The 24,370-nt window shown below is 43.1% G+C and overlaps 1 protein-coding gene across 1 annotated transcript; it reads left to right on the forward strand.

Annotated features, from left to right (window-relative positions):
- Window positions 1-3,308: 3,308 nt before the first annotated feature.
- Window positions 3,309-23,159, forward strand: LOC133918909 (transcription factor BHLH6-like). The gene is made up of 5 exons (XM_062363035.1): window positions 3,309-3,532; window positions 3,634-3,841; window positions 4,063-4,344; window positions 4,554-4,724; window positions 22,739-23,159. The coding sequence occupies exons 1-5, from the start codon at window positions 3,456-3,458 to the stop codon at window positions 22,811-22,813; spliced, it is 813 nt and encodes a 270-aa protein (XP_062219019.1). The 5' UTR covers window positions 3,309-3,455; the 3' UTR covers window positions 22,814-23,159.
- Window positions 23,160-24,370: the final 1,211 nt, after the last annotated feature.

A 24,370-nucleotide genomic window follows, 5' to 3' on the forward strand; every position in this document is an offset into this window, starting at 1 on the left:
GGTTCCCCGAGGATAAGAAAGGGCATTCTCGGGAGAGAGTGCTCGGGGAGGTGAACAGTGACCCCCGAGCACTCGGTTCCCCGACGACTCAGAGAGCCCCCTGGCAGTGGCCCCCGAGGGGCCCGCTAATGAGGTGTCAGCCAGTCAAAGGCCCAAGGCTGCATTTAAAGAGCCCTCGGTGTCAGTTCCTGCCACATTCTGGCAGAAGGGCGTGGGGTCATTGAATGAACGGGTGCCATCCCGTGCCATCCGGCCTGTCTCGGGATAACGTCGTAAGGGCCGAGGCGTTCCGTCTGCCGCGCTGCTGTGGCAGGGGAACAAGACAGGGCGGGCACACCGGGCCGCTCCGCGGCTGTCCGGTGGGCCCCCTCCACGGCGCCCGTTGCTAGTGCATTTATGGTGACGGATGACCGAGCGTGGGACGCATTTTTCACCCCCGGTCACTTTGCACAGAGGCTATGATGACGCCCTTTCCATTTATGGTATCTTGGAACTCGTGCCCTCCTCCCGTTCGGGGCACGCTATTGCCGGCGGGTATTTAAAGCCGCCGGCAGCACGAAAGAAAAAAGGGGGGAAGAAGAAGAGCACAGACAAAAGAGAGAGCTCTCAGGAAAAAGGAGTCTTTAGCTGAAGAAGTTTTCAAGGTAACGAAGAGAAGCGCAGACCGAAGAACAAGGAGCCCCAGCCTCTAAGATAGACAGACATTCTTGTAACCAGCAACATCCTTGAGGGACATTCTCAAGGCATTTATAGTATCCATACAGGAGTAGGGTGTTACGCCTCCATGCGGCCCGAACCTGTCTAAACACCAGCGCATTTACCCCGTTCCGCATTAGATCATTCCACCCCACCGGCCGTCGCATTCATACCCATTTATTTCTCCGGCGAACATATTCAGGATCATCCCCCCGGTCGAATCTCTAAAAAGGGGTCCCCCAGGATCCCTGCGACAGGAGTTAACCCTCCGACAATTATCCTTGTCACCGTTGATGAGTCATCGGTTATGAAGAGTAGAAATGCTAGTTGCTGTCATGGTTAGGGTAATTGTTAAACTTAACTAATGGTTATGCAACAAGAACTGGGTTTGGTAATTTTGTAGCAACATGGTATTGGGATCCCAATAGAATGTTTGTATGATGATGGTGCGGGTAATGCACATTTGGTTTATGGTTGTTCTTGTGTGGGATCCTAAGGACCGATTCTTGAAGCATGTAATATGGCTAAATCGCACAACCACAAGGCTTATATGGGTACGGTCAGGTCAACTAATTAGCCACCCCTCATGTTCTATGGGCATCAACAGACAGTTGAGTGGCACAAAAGGGGGTTTCTGCAACGATGGAATCGTCTGTTAGCGGTGAAACCTTAGTGGGTGCCTATGGATCGGCAGGAGCTTTGTAAAGACCTTATAGTGAGACCCCGACTCCACATCCCGGGAGTGTGAAGCAACACGGGAATCACAACTCGTGGGGAAAGCTGCGCAAACTCTGTAGAGTATAAACATGGTCAAGAGCGGCTTGGACTTCTTCATCATTAGTTGGGATCAGGGTTTTGGTATAGTTGGTCGGGTAGCCAGGTAATAGAATTACCTGGTGAGTCTTGGTAGTTAGATGGAATCCAATGAGTTGTTCCCCTTGTCACAGTTGTGTCTCCTCACTCAGTAAATAGTATGCTTATTATTGAAGTCATACATCATAGTTGCTTAGTGCAGTTAACCAGTGTCTAGCCTTTCTTTGACTTAAACCCCATAGCATGTTTTCCCTACACTTGCAGAGTACATTTTGTACTCACACTCGTAGCCCCCTTTCTTGCATCCCTATGTTGTTTAGAAGTCATCAATGAAGCTGCATCCTTCGATGAAGATGACTTTGACCTAGAGCTCCTGTTCTAGGCTGATGTGCCCCCGGTTGACACCTGTGGAAGATGGAAAACCCGCTGGCGCTGAAGTTCTCTTGTTCCGTTGTATTTTCTTTTAGACATTCAAGTCCTTTTGTAATAAGTTAATATCGTTATTATAATAATGACACCATAATGATACACTGATGATGTAACAGATGTATGAAACTTGATCCTGGCATACATGTGTTGTGCCCGGTTTTGTTTCTTTAAAAGTGGGTGTTACAAGCTACCAAGCCACCAAGGCAAGGCATCACCACAAGTCCCTATTCCGATCACTTGCCGCCATCTTCACTTCGGAGCTTGAGCCACCAAGGCAAGGATCTCCGTATCCCTATACAAGAGTCTTACCGTCACTACAGACCAGATCGGATGGTCAACAAGCATGAGCCATCAAGGCTCATGGTGCCAGCGAGTCACCAAGACTCTAAGGTGCTGACGTACCACTTAATACAATGTAGGATCACTCCTTGATCCCCTCTCTAGGTAGTAACATCAGCATATTAGCACTAATCACTCACTAATTTTGTACTTAATTGTCTTGGATGATCAGTTTTGATACTTTGGTGGCTTGTTTGTTTTCTCACGTGTCTATGAGCTTTTCTGGACTCCAGCACACTCAAATGGTTTTTATTTTTCATGGTTTTCAACATATAAATTTGACCACTATTTTCTATTAAAATATTATTATAATATCTAATAAAAATATAATATTATAAAAGTATTTTTGAAATAAATCAACGCATATGATTTTTATGTTTTCAAACTAAATATTTTGGACTCTATGAATGATGAAAGTTTTAAAAAATTTAAAAGTTTGATCGGATCTTTACCAAAAATATCAAATATTTATAATCGAATGAGTATATCCTTTCTAACAGTGCCAATTTTATCATATCCACCATATCTGCATTGCAGAACATCCATAATGACATGATCTCAGTTTTTTGGAAATCCTTTATTTTCCGGTGAGAACACATGAAGGGAAGAACTTCATCAGGTGTAGGTAGCTAGCTACGCAATGGTTGTGCTCATGTACAAAATTATTAGCGTACCATACTCAACGGGATCTATCAAGTGTAATGTCACAATGAGTTAGGGCCCATGGTCTACGGCTGCAACCCTTAGTAAGTATTTAGGAATTTGGCTTCTCACTCGCCTTCTCTAGCACACATCAAACGTCTGAACAACAGTGCTCCGGAGTGTTTGGGACTGGACTGGGCTGGGCCGGACAGTATCACAAATTAAAATCCAATAATTGGCTTAATTAATTGCATGCCTGCTTTAGGATTCGTGCTATTTTTTAGAGAATAGGAACCGAGGTCTGCCCGGGCTGTCTGGTAGAGTGAGCAGTGCTTGGGATTCGATGGATTGGCCAAGGAAAAAAGTCTGCACGGCTGGGATTCGCGGGCCCCGCCGCGCACCCAGCTCTGGAAGCCGGGTAAAGCCAAGAGAAGAGCAAGCAGTTGCAGAGAAGAGCTACAAAAGCCAAGAGAAGAGCAAGCAGTTGCAGAGAAGAGCTACAAAAGCCAAGAGAAGAGCAAGCAGTTGCAGAGGAGATGGAGACGGATTCGGCGATGGGTGGTGGCAGCTTCGAGTGCTGGTGGGATTACTTCGACTCCCAAGGGCTCCAGAGGTAACGCGCATGCATGCATCCAGTTCCAGACTTGTGTTGGGTGCTGATTGTGCTGGGTATATTCTCAAATCTGAGCGACAAATCGACCGGCCTACATGCAGCCTGTACATCGAGCCGGTGCACGACGACGGCGCGGTGTCCGGAGGCCAGCAACACGACGGCTGCTCGAGCGGCCCGGACGCCGGCTCCAACAACTCCTCCGCGGCGACAGCCAGGTCAGGCAACAACATAGTCATGGAGAGGCGGCGCCGCCTCAGGCTCAACGACAGGCTCTACACCCTCCGCAGCGTCGTCCCAAACATCACCAAGGTACGTACTGCGTACCCACGAACCAAGGCCCTGTTTGGATTGAAGCAATTTATAAAAGGATTCATCCATGCATCTGCAAAGGATTCATTCATGCGACGAAGGATTCATTCAATTTGGTCATGGCATCGGCATCAGAGTATATAGTTCAACTGGATTGCGTGCTCGATCATTTGTTGTGAAATGTGTGACTAATCGGTTCTGTCGATCTGGTGCAATTTCAGATGGACAAGGCGTCCATCATCAAGGACGCCATCGAGTACATCCAGCAGCTGCAGCAGCATGAGCGCCAGCTGCTCGCCGAGCTGTCCCTCCTCGAGACCGCCACGAACGCACACCAATTACTAGTCAGTACACCGTCCATGGCCATCTCCGCCGCCGCCCTGGACGACAGCTGTGGCCACGCCGTGTCGCCGACGAAGAAGACGAAAAGGGCCCCGTCGTTCTCATCCACGGCGTACCACAGCTCCGCCCCCGCCGCCTCGCCACCGGTCGACGTTCTAGAGGTACGTACGCGCGTGAAGTACTTACTGCGACGACGAACTAACCGAATGAGTGATAACGGTGACAAGCCACCGGCCGGCCGGGGACCTGACATCGACGTTAGTCTCTGGTCCCGGAACGCTTAGCGCTTTTGCCCCCCGCCACGTGCCGGCGCCCGGAGGGTGACGGCATGGACTGATAGGATCGGTGTCCTGGTTTTCTGAAATGACAGGTGAAGGTGTCGCGCGCGGGGGATGAGGTGCTGGTGGTGAGCGTCGCGTGCCGCCACCGGAGGGACGCCGTCGCCAAGGTGTGCCGGGCGCTCGAGGGCCTCCGCCTCCGCGTCATCGCCGCCAACGTCACGTCGGCGTCGGGGACGGTGACGCACACCGCGCTCGTCCAGGTACAGTGTTCCCTCGATCCCCTTTCTTCTTGATCTGCTTCTTTGTAGCTAGCTGGCTTTGTCTTTCTTGGTCCGTGACGTCACCCAGCTGACGTAAGTACGTGCATGGAATTGACTATTGAGGCTAAGGATAGACTTGAGACTTTGTTGTTCGCTTCGTTTCTTTTCTTTTTGCGAAGTCAAAAACAGAAATCTCCCTCTGAGTTGAAAGAGAGAGATGTCACATCAAAGTGAGTCAAAGTGTAGATTCTTTGGAAATTCACAAGCAGCAGCTATTCAACTTACGGCACCATGATTTCATACCGATCGATGACACGCCGTTCTGTAGATTCTTTGAAAAAAAACTCGACATGACTCTTTGAAAGTCTTGGTGCAGTTGTTGTGCTGTCACTTTATACATGCATGTCATTGAAAATAGTTTTTTCTTGCGTTTTATGTATTAAAAAATGTGTCATCCGAATTGCAACTCATGTTTTTTAAATTCATTGGGGCAAGCAAAAAAGATTATGACATTACGACGATGTTTTGAAATCGATACATATTTTACAAAGATAGGTATCGCAAAATTGAAATAGTTCCACTACACACATTTAGAGTTGTATTCTTTTCTACGACATACATTTTTCAAAGTAGCTTTTTTGGCCCCCAATCAATTTACGGCGTGATAGTTTCATATGGATGCCATGCCTTTTTTGGATTCTATGGAAAAAATTTGGACGTGACTCCATGAAAATCCAGATCTAGTTATTGTGCTGTCAAGTCAGTGCAGGTCCTCCTAATTTATTTATTTTTGAAAAAAAGGAGAGGATATTATATATATAAGGCAATCTGGTAGCTTGCGTTTCATGTGCAGTTCAACAAATATGACATCTGAAAAACTGTCACAAAATTGTTGATTGCTTGTGTGAGAATTAGAGACCTCTTGGCCTTGTGTAGTGTCATTTGCAGCAGTGAAGTTGTTTAACGATTAGCAACCGATTGATCTGTAACACCAAGTGCTTTAGCAATTGTTAAATTTTACAAAAAAAATTGAACTTTTTCAAATTTACAACAAATTCAAACTTGGATGTCTAAATACGAGTAAAGTATCCAAATATATATTAAATTTTAAATTTTACATTTTGAAAACATGCATGTTGCATTTTGGTTTTAATTGGTTTTATGAAAATTTTGTGTGAAGATTTTAATTTGAACCGACTTCATAATTCAAATCTGAGATATCTAATCAATTCTAATTATAAATCTCCACCAGACCAGAATCCTTTCCATTCCCAAACCTTAACCCAGTTCAGCCCAATAGATCTCCCCCTCTTTTCTTTTTCTTTATTTTCGGATTGGGCTAAAACCTTTCTCCTTGCCCAACCCAACCCACCTTACTCTCCTCACATATGGATCCAACTCCGCCTTAGCCTAATTCCATCCAGCCCAACTTGGCCTATCACCTCTCCAACACACCCCGCACCACTCTCAGCCCAACTCTGCCCGCTCGCACCTATCATGCCCCTCTCTGTTCACACCGCACCGCCTCACCAACCTCTTCTTCCCTAGAATCCCTCCGCTGCCCATACCACTGTGCCTCCCTCCCCTCTCCTCCTGATTTCACTCTCCCTTGTCATGTTGTTGTGACCTTAGCACCCTAATTTCCTAGCTAAGCCATCGCTTCATTGGCATTAGAGCCATCCCACCGCTCACGTAAGCACTGCTAGATACCTGTCGTCATGTCGCATGAAGGCTCTATCAGGCCAGTGAGATATTTTGGTCATCACACCGCCTTACCTCACTATATATAAAGGTCGGCGAGCTCTCCCTTCACTCCATCGCAATACCACCCCTCCTCTACTCCTCACTCAATCTCCCCACCTGAGCGCTCTATTTTCCCCAATCCGCGTCCATTGGTAAGCTACCTTCCTTCCTCTCCATTTCTCTAGCTTCCCTATGACTCCCTCCCTCACCCATAGCTCCCTCTGCAGCATGGAAGCCCCTGGAGGACGAACAGGATTGGAGCCGATGCTAGCTGATGTCAGTGCCCTCACCTACTTCTTTCTCTCTTACCACCGTCGACCACCCTTGGCCTTACCAATAGTCCATTGAGCTCTACTCTCCCTCCCTCTGTCCTCTCCGAGACACAACTGGCCCTCCCTATGAGAACCATCCAAATCGTACTCGGCTTAATCGCATAGGATGTCCGTCTATAAAGATGAGAGTTATCACATGCCCATCGTTTGACATGTCGCATGCTAACACACATCTAAAGATGTCCATTATGGCTGCTAATTCGATTAAAATGAATGCAATCCTGGTAGTTCCGGTATTTGCTTACATGCCTAAGATCACAACACATACATTTATAACAAGCATATATCTCAAGACATAATAAAGAGCAAGTAATTAAATTAAGTTACATGTTTTAGATGATATTACAAGTCCATAATTTAAGTACTACAAGCTGAAAGTAAAAGATTGAGAGCTACATCACAAGTCCAAGCTCTAAATCAACAAAATACATTACTAGATGATTATCATACAAGCCAAGTTTTTCATCTAATAATTAAGCATCTATGCACAACGGCTTAGTAACTAAAACAACAAAAGATCAATGGCACTATTTCCCTAAGGCACCACCAGGGTTAGCTCGAGAAGAACATCACTACTCTTGCCCATCGCCAGAGTCGGCGGGCACAAAGTAATCGCACACAAACTCATCTCACCTATAAAAACTCAACAATAGCATCGATAGTACGAATGTACTCATAAGACTTACACATAGGGTATATATATTCCCGACTCGAAGGATTATACATTTGCATTTATACAAAAAGCAATTTAATCGACACATGGTATGAGCAACCAACATAAATCAAGCATTTAAGATATCCTCACATGGCACCATGTACATAATCATAACCAACAAGTAAACATGCTCTCCTCAACATAACACATAAAATAACCATCTCCCAACATCTCACATACATCCACTCACCAAACCGAATGGAATTCTACAATTGATGTCCAATGGACATTAAGCATGCTCATGACTGAGAGCGCAGCTATTCGAATAGTTGTTACATCCTGCAAGGGAACTTCTTTACCTACACAATATGAGACCATGTGGCTCATGCAACCGATCGCGTTGCACAAGGGGTACATGTGACAACTTTTCCCAATTAAACCCTGACCATTTGAATATGTGCTTCTCAGTGCAAAGGCTACTTAGGTCCACTCACGGAGCAACATCAAGTGCCTCTACAAGCCCGCCTGCTCATATCGTAGACGTTCAAGACAAAAAACCATAGCAACAAAAAGTATTCGGCTCATCTTACAATATTCGGATATGCGAAAAGTACGAAAAGTGCTTAAACCAATGGCACCAGCGATCGATACTTAATTAATGCAAGAGGGTCTATTGCACCCAGATCCCCCCCCTCGACCTACCCCTAATACCCGCCCACATCTCATCTCATCCTCACAAACTCATCATACCAACTCATCATTTTTTGGTGAACAATAATTAAAGTCTATAGCTCGCAAACGATAGAACGTTCAATCGCTCGACTTCTATCAGAGACCTAAGCATTTCTAAGCAAGATCACACGATTTTTAAGTTGGGAATTAACCTCATAAACCCAGGTTACAAGGATGGATTTCATCAATATATAAAGGTAGGAAATAAATGCATCAATTAGGTTCTACCCGATTCCCGACATCGCTAAACATGCATATACGACAATAGCGACATCTAGTAAAATTAACCATCAACAATTCACCAAAATAAAGGGAAGATATACATAGATGCTTACCTTAGTGCTCAAGTTCACAATTAATCAACAACTCAGGTTCAACCTACTCAAGAATTCCCCCATCACTCTTTGGTTCGTCGATCGCTAAAAGAAAAGATGATGCACCGAATTAACATGATGAAATGTCAAATGCTACAAATGTCATGAAAATTTAATGGGAGATGAGGTACTGAGTAACGAACATGATGCAACAAGAATTACTTGAATTAAGGTTCATTAGCTCTTGGTATAAACAATTTTATTGAGGTGTTGTTCAAAGGGTCAATTAATTAAAGAGAGTGCAATAAACCAAACTTTGTGTTAAGGAAACATTTGTCATGTAAACAATTATTTTTTTATAGGTAGAGGTTAACTAAAGATGATTTTTAGAAGTGGATTCACCCCTAAATAATTTATATATTTTTATATGCAATTTTTACAAGTTAACAATGCTTAAACATACTTATGCTAGAACAATAGAGTAAACAACTAATGATCATAAACTATTTCATATAGATATGATTTTTCAAATTTGAATAGTTTGACAACAAACGTTTGGACTCCATTGTTTTCTACTACAGAAATTTAGAAGTCACATAGAGAAATCCACGTGGTCTAGTTTTAAGTGATTTTGACATAGAGATTTCTTTGTCTTTTGGCACTGGTCGATAGCTCTAACCTCTTTTCTACAACTGTTAAATATCTTGTTTGGGTTTTTTTTTTTTTGGTGTGACCCATTAGGTGAACACAATTTGACTGTCAAGAAAAATAAAAAAATGTCTAAAAATAGGGCAAATATTTTTTCTAATTTGAAAACAGAAAATACAACAAAAAACTCAAAAAGGCATAGCATCGCTTTTGAAACACTTGTTCAAAAACTTTATAAAATTAGACACTAGAGCAAAGATACATTGAGGAAATCTTGCTAAACTTTTACATAGCATACTAAAAATATTACAACATAATTTTTCATTTGGAGTTTAATTTTTTTGTTCAAAACTGACTATTTTCTATATTTTCCATTATGTTTCTTCATTTTGTTTTCATTTTCCTTTATTTATGTGGTATTTTTATTGATTTTTTATGTATTTTAACTTTTCTATGATCAAATTGACGTGCTAAGAAAAGAAATGGCTTGTGATGGTAGAATAGGGATGTCTATAAGTAACACCCCAAACCAGTGGAAAAATAATTGTTTCTTGCATAACACCCCAAATACGGATGTCTATAAGTAAAAAAGAAAAAAAAACTTCTAACAGCTGCATGTTTGAAATTGTGGCAAAAGGAAACGAACAGTTTTCCATGGCGATGTTGTGATATTCTAGCATTGTGGTTATGGAACCCCATGAAAAAACAATAAATCCTCAAGAAGCGAGCACATTTCTCCACATATACCTTCTTACATCATAACTACCCTGATAACCACATATACCTAGCCCTCGCTTGAACCCTTCGTGCAACTGTAGGGAAGCAAAAGAAGGCATTGAGATTTTCCTTGCTTGGACATAACCTATAAGACCTCGATCATGGGATCTCTTGTATCTCTTGTATTACTCACTAGATTAAGTAACTGATACGTACAGTATAACAATTATAGTATTACAGTCAACTTCGTACATAAATATTAAGATTACAGAGTACAAAATGTTACAACCCATACTGCGTATTACAAATCTGACCAAAAAGCCAACAAAACATAGCGGAAAGCAAAAGCCCAAGCCACAAGTAACTTAGGGTGCATACGCGACTTCTAAGACTATTCTTCATCCTTACCTTCATCTCCGGTGAAATCAGTATCGGCTTCCTCATCTGAATGACAACAAGAATGAGTACGGAAGGTACTTAGCAAGCCCTATACTATTTCAAGGTGTTTAATAGATGTATAAATGGGTAATTCAGGGATAAGACTTTACAGTTTAGTTTTAAGCGTAAAGCGGTTTATACAGGTATTCAATTGTATCATTTATTATTGACCTTGAAACAGTTTAAATAGTTTAAAACCAGGTAACAAGCTTTATTTGATGGTTTTTCGGTCCTAGAAGGGGCTACACCTCACTCTGTAGTCCTTATAATCACATCCGGTGCACCTCTAGTAACACACAGCTTCTGGCGGATCGAGCCAGGAACCTCATCACACGGACATCTAGTCCACATAATCACTCGTCAAGACACACGCACCCGGAATCTAGTCAATTGGGGTCCTGCTTTGCATGTCTATGACCATGGACAAGCCTATTCGAATAGATTTATACTCTGCAGAGGTTATACACTGTACCCACACGATATGCCAGCCTCCAACTGTTGCAAGCGGAGGAGCGAATCATACTAAGACCCTCCAAACACCTTTTCTGCCGGGCTTTTCTACGAGACACCCCAAGTCCCAAAGGCCATGTACTAAAGGCTAGCTCCCTTTTTAAGTCTAAGCCGGTTCTTGAAACCTTTAGATAGAGAGACAGATGGACATTTGGCCTCTCATTGCTCTCAGCCTCCTAGTATTATGCCCAACTCAGACTGACAAAAGACAGGTCAAGTGTTGCCAATTCAGGACACATGGTTGCACAGGGGTGGCTAAGTGTGTCCAGGCAATTAACTCGGTCCTTAAACGGCCGAGGCGGGTATCTTTTGGCAATGAACACCACAGAGGTGACTCAAGCTCCCAGGAGCATCCTCATTCAGAGTACTACTCCACCTGCCCCACCAAAACAGTTTTCACCCACTTTTTCCCATCACCCTCTACATCCCATATGACATCAAGGATTTCACAACCATCACGGAATTCACAACCATCAAGGGTTCATGGTATATGAGTTATCATTGATAGCACTAATCTTATCTCCGAGGAGAGGTGTTTCAAAAGTGACAGCTCCGATGAGACGTATTCAATCCTAAGCATGCTAGATATCAAGACATCGTCTGTCATTAATATATATAACAATAGGTAAACCTAGGTGATATTTATTTTGGATGATAACATTTAAGGCATGCCAAGTGTTCAATAGGATTAACTACTACAAGCAGTTTGTAAAAGCGCATTACATAGCACATGCGATAGAAGTCCAATTTTAGTTGATCCTGTAGATTAGTTGAAAACATAGGTTCAATATGATCAAGGATATAGGATTTTCCTTCTCCGAGGTTCTCTTCAAAGTCTTGGTTATAGTCAGGATCCTCCTCGCTCATGATGCTTCATGCGCAGCACTCGCAGAACTCGGGTGCTTCTGGAATTACAGCTACGCTCAACAACTAGCTATACTAGAGAAGAATAGAATAACACCAAATGGAAACCCAAATGAGCCCTAATAGATATCACAATGTCATAGATGAGTAGATCTTGATTTTAGATGAATTTTGGAGAAAGAATCGCCGAAATCAGAGCTAGAACGGAGAAGTTATGACTCCCGAAAGATTTAATCTAAATTAAATCGAGAAATTATGAAATAGCACTATTTATAGGTGGGGCCCACTGAACAATAGCTTGGGCCCACATGAACAGTGATTTAGTGGGACCCACTTGAACAGTACCCAACTAGGCCGAGCTGGGCCCAGATTGGGCTGGGTTCAAGCCTAGATGGGCTGAGCAGGGCCTTGGGCAGCACGGTACTGGGCTGTATAGTTTGGGTCGGGTGGCTTAGCGGGCTGTGGAGCTAGGATGGCCCAATTCTCTTCGCCTGTTATCAGCGTAACTTTTCTGTCTTGATTGTGCAATCCTTAGATTCTCCCAAATTATATGAACTTGCTTCTCTGCATTTCGTAGAACCTCTAGACCAAAGACTTGACTTTCCCCGGTCTCATTCCAAAATAACGGTGTTCTGCACTTTCTTCCATACAGTGCTTCAAATTGAGACATTTGAAGATTGGTCTGATAACTATTGTTGTACGAGAACTCTGCATATGGCAGACTCTTATCCCAACTTTTACTGTACCTTAGAGCACAAGCTCTTAACATATCCTCCAGTATCTGATTGACTCTCTCAGTTTGACCATCGGTTTGAGGGTGATAGGTTGAACTGAAGTTCAGCTTTGTATCCATAGACTCATGTAGCTTTTGCCAAAACTTGGATGTAAACTATGTACCTCTATCTGATACAATCTTCTTTTGCACTCCGTGCAAACATACTATTCTTGACATATATAACTCTGCTAGTCTGGCTCCACTGTATGTAGTCTTAACTGGGATAAAGTGGACGACTTTAGTCAATCGATCAACTATGACCCATATTGAATCATATCCTCCTTGCGTACGGGGTACATGGACAATAAAATCTATACCAATTTCTTCCCATTTCCATTCAGGTATCTTCAGGGATTGCAGTAAGCCTATTGGTCTCTGATGTTTTTCTTTGACCTTCTGGCAAGTATCACACATGGCTATGTATTCTGCAACCTCTCTCTTCATTCCATACCACCAGTAGCGATCCTTGAGATCTTGATACATTTTTGTACTTCCGGGGTGAATAGAATATGCTGAATCATGAGCTTCTCTCAGAATTATCCCTTTAATATCCTTCTGGTTAGGCACACAAATTCTCTTTTTGAACCACACAGTACCTTAACTATCTTTTGTAAAATCTGGAGCTTTATCATCCTTAATAAGCTGCCTAATTTCCTTGAGCTTCTCGTCCTCCAGTTGACCCTTCCGAATTTCTTGTTCAAGAGTGCAATCTACTTCCATGGTGGTTGTTTCCATATCCGCTACAAATCCAAGGTTGAGCTTCTCAAACTCCTCCCATAACCCAAGTTGACTATCTTGAACCGTCACTGAGTTACAGTAACTCTTCCAGCTTAAAGCATCGGCTACTACATTTGCTTTTCCTGGATGGTAGTGAATTCTCACATCATAGTCCTTGATTAACTCTAACCATATGCGCTGACGAAGGTTTAGTTCCGGTTGGGTGAAGATATACTTTAAACTCTTATGATCCGTATATATCTCACACTGTTTTCCAATGAGGTACTGTCTCCAAATCTTCAATGCATGAACCACAGCTGCTAATTCCAGATCATGCGTAGGGTAGAGCTCCTCATGCTTCCTTAATTGTCTTGACACATAGGCCATGACTCGACCTTCTTGAATGAGAACACATCCAAGTCCATGTCGCGAAGCATCACAGTAGATATCAAAATTCTTGCTAATGTCTGGTAGAACTAGCACTGGGACTGTAGTCAATCTATTCTTCAACTCTTCAAAACTTGCTTGACAAGCAGGGCTCCACTTAAAAACCATGTTTTTCTGAAGCAAGGAGGTAAGAGGTTGATCTATCTTAGAGAACCCTTCTATAAAGCGGCGATAGTATCCTACCAATCCAAGAAAACTCCTGATCTCTGACACATTGGTAGGTGGCAATTCAACACATCGTTTACTTTACTTGGATCTACTGCTACACCTCCAGCCGTTATGATATGTCTGAGGAAGGCAACTTGATCTAACCAAAAATCACACTTACTAAGCATGGCATACAACTGATGCTCCCAGAGTGTCTGTAACACCATTCTCAAATGCTCTTCATGTTCTTCCTCACTCTTAGAGAAAATCAAAATGTCATCAATAAATACTACCACAAATTTATCCAAGTAGTCCATAAATACTTTGTTCATAAGGTTCATGAAATAGGCTGGTGCATTGGTCAATCCAAAAAACATGACAATATACTCATATAACCCATATCGAGTACTGAAGGCAGTCATGGGCACATCTGACGGTCGAATCTTCAATTGATAGTATCCAGACCTTAGATCAATCTTGGAGAACACTCGGGCTCCTCTCATCTCATCAAACAAATCCTCAATCCGGTGTAACAGATACGTGTTCTTAATGGTCACGTCATTGAGTGCTCTATAATCTACACACATTCGTCGGCATCTTTCTTATCTACAAAAAGAACTGGGGCTCCCCAAGGTGACGCACTTGGTCTGATAAAACCTTTATCTAATTGCTCTTGAATTTATTTCTTTAACTCAGCTAGGTCATTAGCGGACATTCTATATGGCCTTTTGGCTATAGGAGCCATACCGGGTACCAATTCTATAACAAATTCAATATCTCAATCTGGTGGCATACATCAAAGAAAACATCGGGAAACTCGCAAACCACTCTGATCTGATCAATGGGTGCTTCTTCCAGTAGGTTGAGAGAACAATCCCCTATTGCTGATATGGTAGCTACAAACTCGACTTTGGTTCCATCTCCATTTGTTAGACGAACTGCCCTTCTAGCACACTCTATTACTCCATCATACATGGCTAACCAATCCATTCCAAGAATAACATCTATGCCCTTAGATTGCAAGACTATAAGATTTGCTGGGAAGTCTACCCCCCCCCCCTTATTTTAAGTCTTATCCTAAGACACATATACTTCGCCTTCAATCCTCCTCCAGGAGAGCTAATAAGCATATTATTCTTCATCATAACCATAGGAAAACCATGCTTTGCAACATACTGAGTAGTTATAAATGAATGCAAAGCTCCAGAATCAAACAAAACAGATGCAGGTCAGGAGTTAACGAGGAACATACCGTACACCACATTCTGAGCATCGCGAGCTTCCTCTGTTGTGACATGGTTGACTTTCCCATGAACATAATTCTGTTGTCCACGGTTGTTCTGACTGGGGTTCTAACTCCCATTGCGTGACTAAGCTGGGGCTGGAGTTGACCTTGGTGTGTTATTGGTTTTGTCCTGATCCTGCACCCTCTTAAGGCATTTACTCACATAGTGCCCTTCCTCTCAAAATAGAAATATCCTTTGTTTGGGCCAGGAGTAGCTGGGCTGTTCTTGACTCGAGGAGTATCTGGTGGAGTTGATCAGGATGTTTGATAGTTGGAGCGCTAAACAAGGACTTGCGATTGAGTCCGGTACTGAATGTTGGAACGGAACATAGGGCCTTGCGGAGATATTTGAGTTGCCCCACGGGAACGTGTGTTGCTTCCTTGTCCTCGGAAAGACATCTTCCTCTTCTTCTCATCTAGCTGACGGCGCTTGTGTTCAACCATCAAAACTTTGTTTACCATTCCTTGGAAATTGGGAAACTCTTGTGTAGAGCATACTCTATGGCATCATTCAGACCTTCCAGAAAACATTCCTGCTTCTTCTCATATGTATCCACTTCATTAGGAGCATACCTGGACAACTGGGTAAACTTGGTCACATACTCCCTTACAGTCATTGGTCCTTGCTTCAGGCTCATGAATTCCTTCTTCTTCAGACGGATATCTCCTGACGGTAGGTGATGAGTGTGGAAACTGGATTTAAACTCAATCCAAGTGATAGCTGCTGGATTTTCATGTGCGGCACAGTATGCTTCCCACTAATTTAGGGCTTGACCAGCGAGTTGATGTGAGGCATAGAGAACCATCTCCCTATCATTGCACTGAGCAACCTGTAGCTTCCTTTCTATATCCTTCAGCCAATCATCTGCATCCATAGGTCCCATTGCATGACTGAAGACTGGGGGTTGAGTTCTTTTGAATTCTCCAAGTCTTGATGGTTGATGCGGTTGAGGAACATGATTTGGTTGTTGCTGTTGCATTTGCACCATGGTTTGGGCTAGAGCTTGCAAGATCTGAGTTTGCATAGCCATCTATTGTTTCAAGGTCATCGGAGGGGGCGAGGGTGGATTCTGTTTGCTGTTGTTCTCTTCGTGAGTATTGATACTTCTCCTTGTGTTAACCATCTGATTAGGGTTGGAAAGAGGAACATGAGTAGATAAGTGAGTCTGGAAATGATTTAACTAAGGAAACCCATCTATATTATATTGTATAGGAATAAAGATGCTTCTGTGGATAAGGTGCTAAAGCATTCCACAGCTCACATCAGCACTCAAACAAAAGATTCAAATTACACACTTAGCACCATAACAAATCTCACACTAGCAATATTATTATACTTAACGATTACATCGACGCTCGACTCTAACAATGCTAAGACCCTCTACAAAAAGACCATAATATTGGGACTCCTCTCTAGTATGGGACCCTGAGGGGGAGGAATCAACTGATCCATCTCCAATTATGGTGGGGGTGTTGAGATAGATCCTCTTGCACGGGGGTGAGTGTATAGACAAGTCTTCTTCATCATCTTCAGATTCTTTTTGGTTGGCATCATGTTCATCCTCAAGAAGTGTAGTGACGAAGGCAAGGCATTGGCGAACTTATCCCAACTCCCATAAAGCACAGACTAGTTCATCTTCCGGCCACAGTGAGGGCAACTTGTTCACGTAGCTTGGGGTTTTCTCCAAAGGGGCTCTTCATGAACGGTTCATTACTTCCACGAGTTCTCCGGGAGCAATATGCATAAGGAGAGTCAACCATCTTGCTGTTATATTGATCTCAAACACGGGATATGGCTTGATGAGCTGCATCTCCAACACCGACGGTGAAGGTTGCTCTTGGGACCATTGCTGAGTGAATGCCCATCACTGGACGAATCTCCAAACCTTCATCTTGGCTTCACTCGTAATCATAGATAGTGACTTCAACCTTCCATTCTACATATCCAGAGTACGCGAGGAAGCAATCCAGCATGAAGACCATCACTTTCATAGACATTGGGAACGGGGTCCATACTCCAGAAAGTGGGGTCATCAATCTCCTCTTCGGTTGGAACACAGGTAAGAATGGGTGGACATCCTCTGGTTGACTTGCGGGCAGTAGGTAGCTAGCGAACCATCTAAAAAGGAAGAGATGGGATATAAGAAATAAATTTATGGATAGCAAGAGACAAGTGTGAGAACTAATGGAAAGGCTCTGATGGGTTTAGACGAAAAAGGAAAATCCTTAAGACGACCATTCTATCTAGGCTTGCAATCCTACAGTTAGTATAGCTCTGATACCACATCTGTCGCACCCGGTTTTAACAAACAAAACCAAGTGCAGCTAATGTGTACCCAGGAAGTTTAACACATATAAAGGACATCATAGGTTAAGCAACAAAAACAATACTTTAACTTATAATCGTTCACTTCTTATAATAAAGACTCCACCTAAACAACTTCAAAAGCTAAACAACAGCATCTAAACGACGGCAGCGGGACGAAAGCATCGGCGACCAAGCACTCCACAGGCACCGACCAGAAGACACGCTCCTAGAATGCCAGGTCGTCATCTTGAAAATCTCCAAAGTCTTCCATTGAGCAGCATATGATTTGAAGAAGATAGCAAGGGTGAGTACATAGAGTACTCAACAAGTGTGGGAAAGTAATGATATGCAGGCTTATATCAAGAATAGGTTAACACATAGTATATTTGCGTAAACACGAGTAAGGAAAACATATTTGAACTCAAAAGCAATAAACAATTACTAAGTAAATGTAACCCAACTAATGCATCACCCAGCATACAAGGCTCCCTACCTTGCATACCACAACCATCTAATACTCCCTGTACTAACTAAAACTGTGACCAAACCTGTAACCACAACCCACTAATCATGTGAGGATCCAAGTCTCCCATAACCGCGGGCACGGCTGTTATAACAATTTTACACTATGCAGAGGTTGTCCAGCTTTCCCCACGAGTCAGTGAATTACATGTTACCATGTTCACGAAACACTTAACACACACCAGTGGTGTGCCGCCAAGAAATCAATGAATGACATTTTCCACCAACCAGAGACTAATCCAGTATGCGTCTGTCCACTAGGTTTCACCGCCAGGATTTACGCGAGTTAAACTCCTACCCAGAAGCCCCCTTTTACGCTAACACAACAACATACAAGGCTCCCCACCTTGTATTCTACAACTGTATAGTACTCCCTGTACTAACCAAAACCGTGACCAAACCCGTAACCACAACCCACTAATCATGTGAGGATCCAAGTCTCCCATAACCGCAAGCACGGTTGTTATAACAGTTTTACACTCTGCAGAGGTTGTCCAGCTTTCCCCATGAGTCAGTGAATTCTATGTTGCCGTGTTCACGAAACACGTAACACACGCCAGTGGTGTGCCGCCAAGAAATCACTGAATGATATTTTCCACTAACCAGAGACTAATCCAGTATGCGTCTGCCCATTAGGTTTCACCGCCAGGATTTACACGAGTTAAACTCCTACCAAAAGCCCCTTTTTGTGCTAACGTAACACACACTGGATAGACTCTAACTTGTATATCACTCCTTACCCATATCAGCCTCGTGGTTGGTACATTACTTCTTGGGATGTCGCTCCACGAACAGGTCCTTACTTAGGTTACTTGAGCAACCACTACCAACATCATAACCATGACCACTATCACCAACATCCCTATACTCAAGACCTAAGGTTTCATGTTACTAGACCATTAACAAGTTAACCACTATTGTTGCATATATTCATTAGTCAAATTTATGACACTTTCCAGTATCCCAAAAGCATGGCTAAGCAATCTACCCAACAAAAATACCTAATCATAAACCATCTAGGTTCCAAGGGATGATAAGGGAAAATCTAGAAAAAACCCTAACATAGGTGACTACCCATCATATTGACACTACATGCAATTTGTAAAACAAAACAGTTTAAAAACATACGTTCAAGATGATCAAGGACACTTGCCTTCTCCTTGGTGCTGCTCAGTGTATTCTTGCTCCTGGTCTTGATGTTCCTCAAATTGATTCGGGGCGTTGTCGACTAATCACACAATAACTAGCAAAACATACAAACAAGATACACTAAGAACACAGCACAAACAAAAAGAACAACAAGATAAAACCTATCTAGAAAGAAAGAGCACTAAAAAACGAATCTAACGACGCAAGAATCGCTTAAAACGGAGCTACGATGAAAAAGATATGCTAAAAACAAGATTATGGCTTATTTTAATTAAGAAAATGACTTAATTGTAATTAACAAAAAGTCTAGGAACCTTTTTATAAAAACAGAAGGACCTATATGTAATTTTAGAAAAGTTTAGGGACCTAAGTTTAAAAATATAGGGCTCTCTTTGTAAATATAGAAAAATTCAGGGGCTAGATTGCAAAGTTACCAATTTCGAGGAATTATCAGATTTATTTTTGTATTAGAAAACTTTATTTATTGCGACGCCTACTAACTGGGTGGCACGTGGCTGACACATCAGCAAAAAGCGCTGAGGTGGAGCACATGTGACGGCTGACTGGGCTCAGGGTTAAAGAGGACACGCGTCGGCTTCTAATTGGGTGCTGAACTGGTATGTTTTAGATCTAATCTGGGCCGTAGGATCTAGATCTAACGACACAACCCGAACGATGGCCGGGGAGGAGCGGGGAATGGCGGTGCCGAGGTCTCCACGGCGGTGGACTCACCGAGAACTCGCTGGAACGGCACTCCGGCGATCTAGGTGCTCCGGCGAGCGTTGGAACATGACGACAAGCTCACGGGAAATCCGTTTTGGGGCTTACCGAGGGCAGTGAAACACCGGAAAGTGGCTGGCGACGATTGGGGCGGCAGAGAGCTCCAATCTTCATCGGCGAGGACGCTACGGTGGTTAATCGGCGATGGCGAGGCTTGGAGAAGCTTCAGCACTGGCAGGCGGTCCCTCTGGTGGCTTCGGGTGAGGCTTGGCGACTCTGGAATGGCGAGGCGGCAAGGTCAGCTGAGGCAGCTCTAATGGTGCCGAAGGCCGATGGATCTCAGCGGTTGCGCTGGAATTCGGCGGATTTGGCTTGGGGAAAAACCGAGGGGAGGCGGGGCTTAATATTGGCAGCACGAAGGGGCTCGGGGAAGGCCAGGACTCCCTTGGCGGAGTCGTTTTCAACTCGGACTCGGCGGCGGCGCAACGGAGACTGACTTGGAAACGACGTGTCCGACCGGGGGTCCCACTAGCAGCGGCTCGCGCGAAAATGTCTTTGGCGCGGGCGTCGCTGTGCTGAGCCGACTCAGTGCACGGGCGCGGCCCAGGCGGGAAGAGGACGAGAGAAATGGGTCGACATGGGAAAATGGGCCGAAAGGAGAATAGAGCGGCCCGAAGGGGTTTTAATCTTTTTCCTTTTTGTTTTGATTTTTCTAAATTCATTTGAAGTTTGAAATTTGAATCAAATTCACTCAAACAAAGACTATTCCACACAAAGAAAAACCATACATGCCTAAGGACAGCATGGATGCATATTAATCGAATATTTCCTATATCGAATTAGAGTTTCTTTTTTAGAAAATAGGTTTAACCTTTATAAAAAAATTGGTTTAACTCAAAGTAAAATCTACCAAATTTTTATGAATTGGCAAAAATGAAAATTAGGGTGTTACAGCGGCGGAAGACAAACACACAATGGCGTGCAACAACTGGCCAAGAGAGAGCACGGGGCGATTACATGATATCTAAGAGGGGGTGCTAGGGGCCCGAGATGCTCACCGTGCTCGGAGACGGTGAGAAGCAGAACGGCGGCAGGCAGAGAGTCGACGCGTTGGCGGCGGAGCGGCTTGGCTCCGGCTCGGACGGTCTCCCGTTGGGCCTCTGGCCAACGGAGAGTGATACAGGGACGACGGTGGTCCCCTTGAGCTCCTAGGCAGCATGCGAGGGGCAGATCGACAACGGCGAGCTGTGGTGGCGAGAATGACTACGGCGGCAACGCAATGGTGAGACAAAATGGAGAAAGAGAGGGAGAGAGAGAGAAAGACCAGACTGCGCTAGCAGATAGGCAGCAATCACACTTGCATCGGGTGACGTCGGTGGGCAGCGCAGCAGGGAGGTGGCGAGGCGGCGCCCACCATTTTTTTCCGCAGTACGGGTGCTCTGCGCCATCCATGTGCGTGTGCGGGCGCAAAAGTCGCACGGCGCACGAGCATTGGTGGAGAGAGAGAAGGGAGAAGAGAGAGAGCAAGGGCGCGGAGGCTGGTCGGGGATTTTTTTCCCCGGAAAGGAAAATGGCGGTTGGCGCGGCATCGCACTGGAGGAAGGAGAGGGGTGAGGGCACGCGAGTGACGGCGGGATGGCCGACACATGGATGGTTGTGCGTCCTCGGGGGCAGGCGAGCACACGCGCTAGTGCAGTTGGGCCAGCATCGCGCTGAGTGGGCCGAGCGCACGGGAGGGGAAAGGGAGGGAGGAAAGAAGGCTGGGCTGGCTGGCGCTTGGGCCAAAACAGAGAGGAAGGAAGGGGAGACGGCCCTAGAAGAAAGGGGAAAAATTAGGCCTGGGTGAGAAATGAGAAAAAGGGAAAGAAAGGAGGTTTGGATTTAAATTCAAAGATGAGATTTGACTTTGGATTAGGATCAATTTGAATAAATATATTTGAATTGTGATCTTGGATTTAGATCTTCTGATTTTTTGGAAAATGAATCAAAGGAATTGTATTCGAATTGGATTTGAGCTGAAATAGAATCTAAGAATATATTTGAAATTGAGAGACATTCAATTTCAATCTCCACACAAAGAACCATAAAAACCTCAAACCAAAGTATATGAACAAACTTAATGCAAGGACTATTTTGAATTTGACTCTAGTGCATCTTGGGACTCCTAGTCAACTTAACATACTTAATACGCATATGAATGTATATATCCTGATGTATATACATTCATATGCCTATTTTTCTAACCTTAGCTAGCTAATTAATCATAATTTTTTTTTAATTTGTAGCAAATTTTTTAATTAATTAATATGCTTAAAACTCAGGATGTTACATAGCCTATTAGGACAAGGGCCACATTTAAGTATCACGCATCATCGTGTAGGTGCTCAAGTGGTAAAATGACCTAGTGGGTTTAATAACCACTTAAACTTTTGAATGTGTTGGGTTTTTGCTAAACTAGTTTTGAGGGGTTTTCTAAGGAACACCCTAATTTTTTTGGGGGTAAAGGAACAACCTAATTTGTGGAGAGGTTTGTGAGAAATCCCAAGTTTTAAAAGGTGAATTGCTCACATTCTTGGATGAGAAGTGAAACTGAATAGAGGTATTGGCATACCATCAGTAGTAATGTGTGAAGTAAAAAAAAAACTATTCGGGAAAATAGAAAAACTATCACTTCTAACATATGTAGTTCTCTGCCAGTATATCATATAAAGTGAGGCCGGCCCTCGTTAAACAATCCGGTTTTCTGTGAAGGGAGTCCACCCTTTATTTTGATGTTTAGAAATGAACTAAAACTCTAGAAATTTGGTGTGAATGTTTTGTAACTTTCTTTTTTTAAGAACAATGTTCCTCAACTTAGTGAAAGAACCTGTTAAGCTGAAAAACAATTCATATGCCATCCAAACATTTTAGAGTTTCTATATTGTATTTTTAAGACATGTAAGTAGTTGGCTCTTGTAATATTTGTGCTAACCAAAGTAATTATTTTTTCAGAGAGAAGAAATGCAGGAGACTGAGATGAAGGAAATGGTTGAGACCGCAATCGCCCAACTTGATGACGTCATTTGAAGTCCACTGAGTAGTTTGAGTTACTGAGAGGATTGGAGGAAGCCGTGTGGATCAATCATGCATGTCTTGTCTCACATTTAATCATAAATAATCATGTTCTATGATAACAAGAACTCTGTCAACCGTGATGGTAATTTCGAAATTTTGGGTTATGCTGATAGCAATCTAAGTTTGCTTCCATCCTATACATTTGGCCTCAATTGCATGTTCAAATTTGCAGTAGTTTCCAAGGAGAAGAATGTATGTTATTGAAATGTTGACTGAACGAGCAATCTTAGATATGCTCACGTCCAAAGTTGAAATTCTGTATTTGTTCTTTAATGATTCTAAGTGATTGTTTCTTGAATCTAGCCTGGACGATGATGATTGAGTATGGTATACACCATGTTGTTACAGACCAAGAACTACGATCGAGATCACCCCTTTCATTCTGGGGTGAAAGAGGGATCATACCATTCAAACCTTTTTTATGCTTTTCTTAGCGGTTTCATGAGGTTGGTGAAGAGAAAGCCCCTAATTGGTAGAAAAAACTCACAACCCCTTGGCTTATCCTGTGTTAGGAAGAAGAACTAGGAAAAGAAAAATATATAGTGATAGTTTAATTCTTCGCCATGGTTTGGCATTTGGATGCCTTAGATTTGGGATATGGATATGAGACAGGTTAGGAGGTGTGACTGGTGCAATTGGTGCAAATTTATTTGAAACCGTACTTAGAGGATTTTAAAAGTTCTGAAATATTTCAAAGTTACAGGTGAGGTAACGATCTACATCAATGCAAATTTTGAAGGCATAATTCAATCTAGTTTGCAAGATAAAAAAGGACTAATTTCAGGTTAAATAGCAGTATGTTACAATTTTTGTCATATAGTACTATCGCACTTGAATTTTGTCTTTTTATATCCTACAAACGAAATCAAATGAATTTGTATGGTTGTAGAACATAACCTCACATACAACTTAGTAAATTTTCAGACTCTTTGAGAACTTAGATCTAAGTTAGGTTTCTAATGAATTTGAACTATTTGCAATAATTGGTCCAAATGCACCCGAGTAGCACTCGATGGAGATGGGATGGGTGGAGGTTTGGGAAAAGGATATGGATAAAAGATTTGTTTGTTATCTATCAAGTAATATATATAGTTTGCCATGTTCTCTCTGTTACAAAAGGGGAAGGTGTGGCCATTTTTTTAGATGGAAGGTATTTCTATTACCGACCGGCACCAAACTCACTGGAAGCCAGAACATTAACAAAGTTCAATAATCATGCTAAATCATAGGATCATGCGACAACGAGCATGCTCCAAAAGTACCTAAAGAGTCAACTACGACATTATACGAACGGGGGACTAGAAAGATGATACATTGAGTGATATTTAAAACAACGACGCTCTGCATTTTCTAACTAGCACCCCAACATCAAAAATATAGAAATCTTTAATCTTAAGGCCGACCACAATATTTGATGCAAAGGTGTTTGCTGGTTGGACTCCCATGAAGAGTGGACAAATAAGCTCAGTTCGCTGAGACGTCATCTCAGAGGTTGGACGACGAACAACG

Source organism: Phragmites australis, chromosome 5 (genome assembly GCF_958298935.1).
Source record: "Phragmites australis chromosome 5, lpPhrAust1.1, whole genome shotgun sequence".
Taxonomy (NCBI): domain Eukaryota; kingdom Viridiplantae; phylum Streptophyta; class Magnoliopsida; order Poales; family Poaceae; genus Phragmites; species Phragmites australis.

Excerpts from the sequence above, each read along its gene's own strand:
- LOC133918909 (XM_062363035.1), top strand. The coding sequence starts at position 3,456 with ATGGAGACGGATTCGGCGATGGGTGGTGGCAGCTTCGAGTGCTGGTGG. Across the intron at positions 4,345-4,553 it reads CACCGGTCGACGTTCTAGAG|GTGAAGGTGTCGCGCGCGGG; the intron begins GTACGTACGCGC and ends CTGAAATGACAG. Across the intron at positions 4,725-22,738 it reads CGCACACCGCGCTCGTCCAG|AGAGAAGAAATGCAGGAGAC; the intron begins GTACAGTGTTCC and ends TTATTTTTTCAG.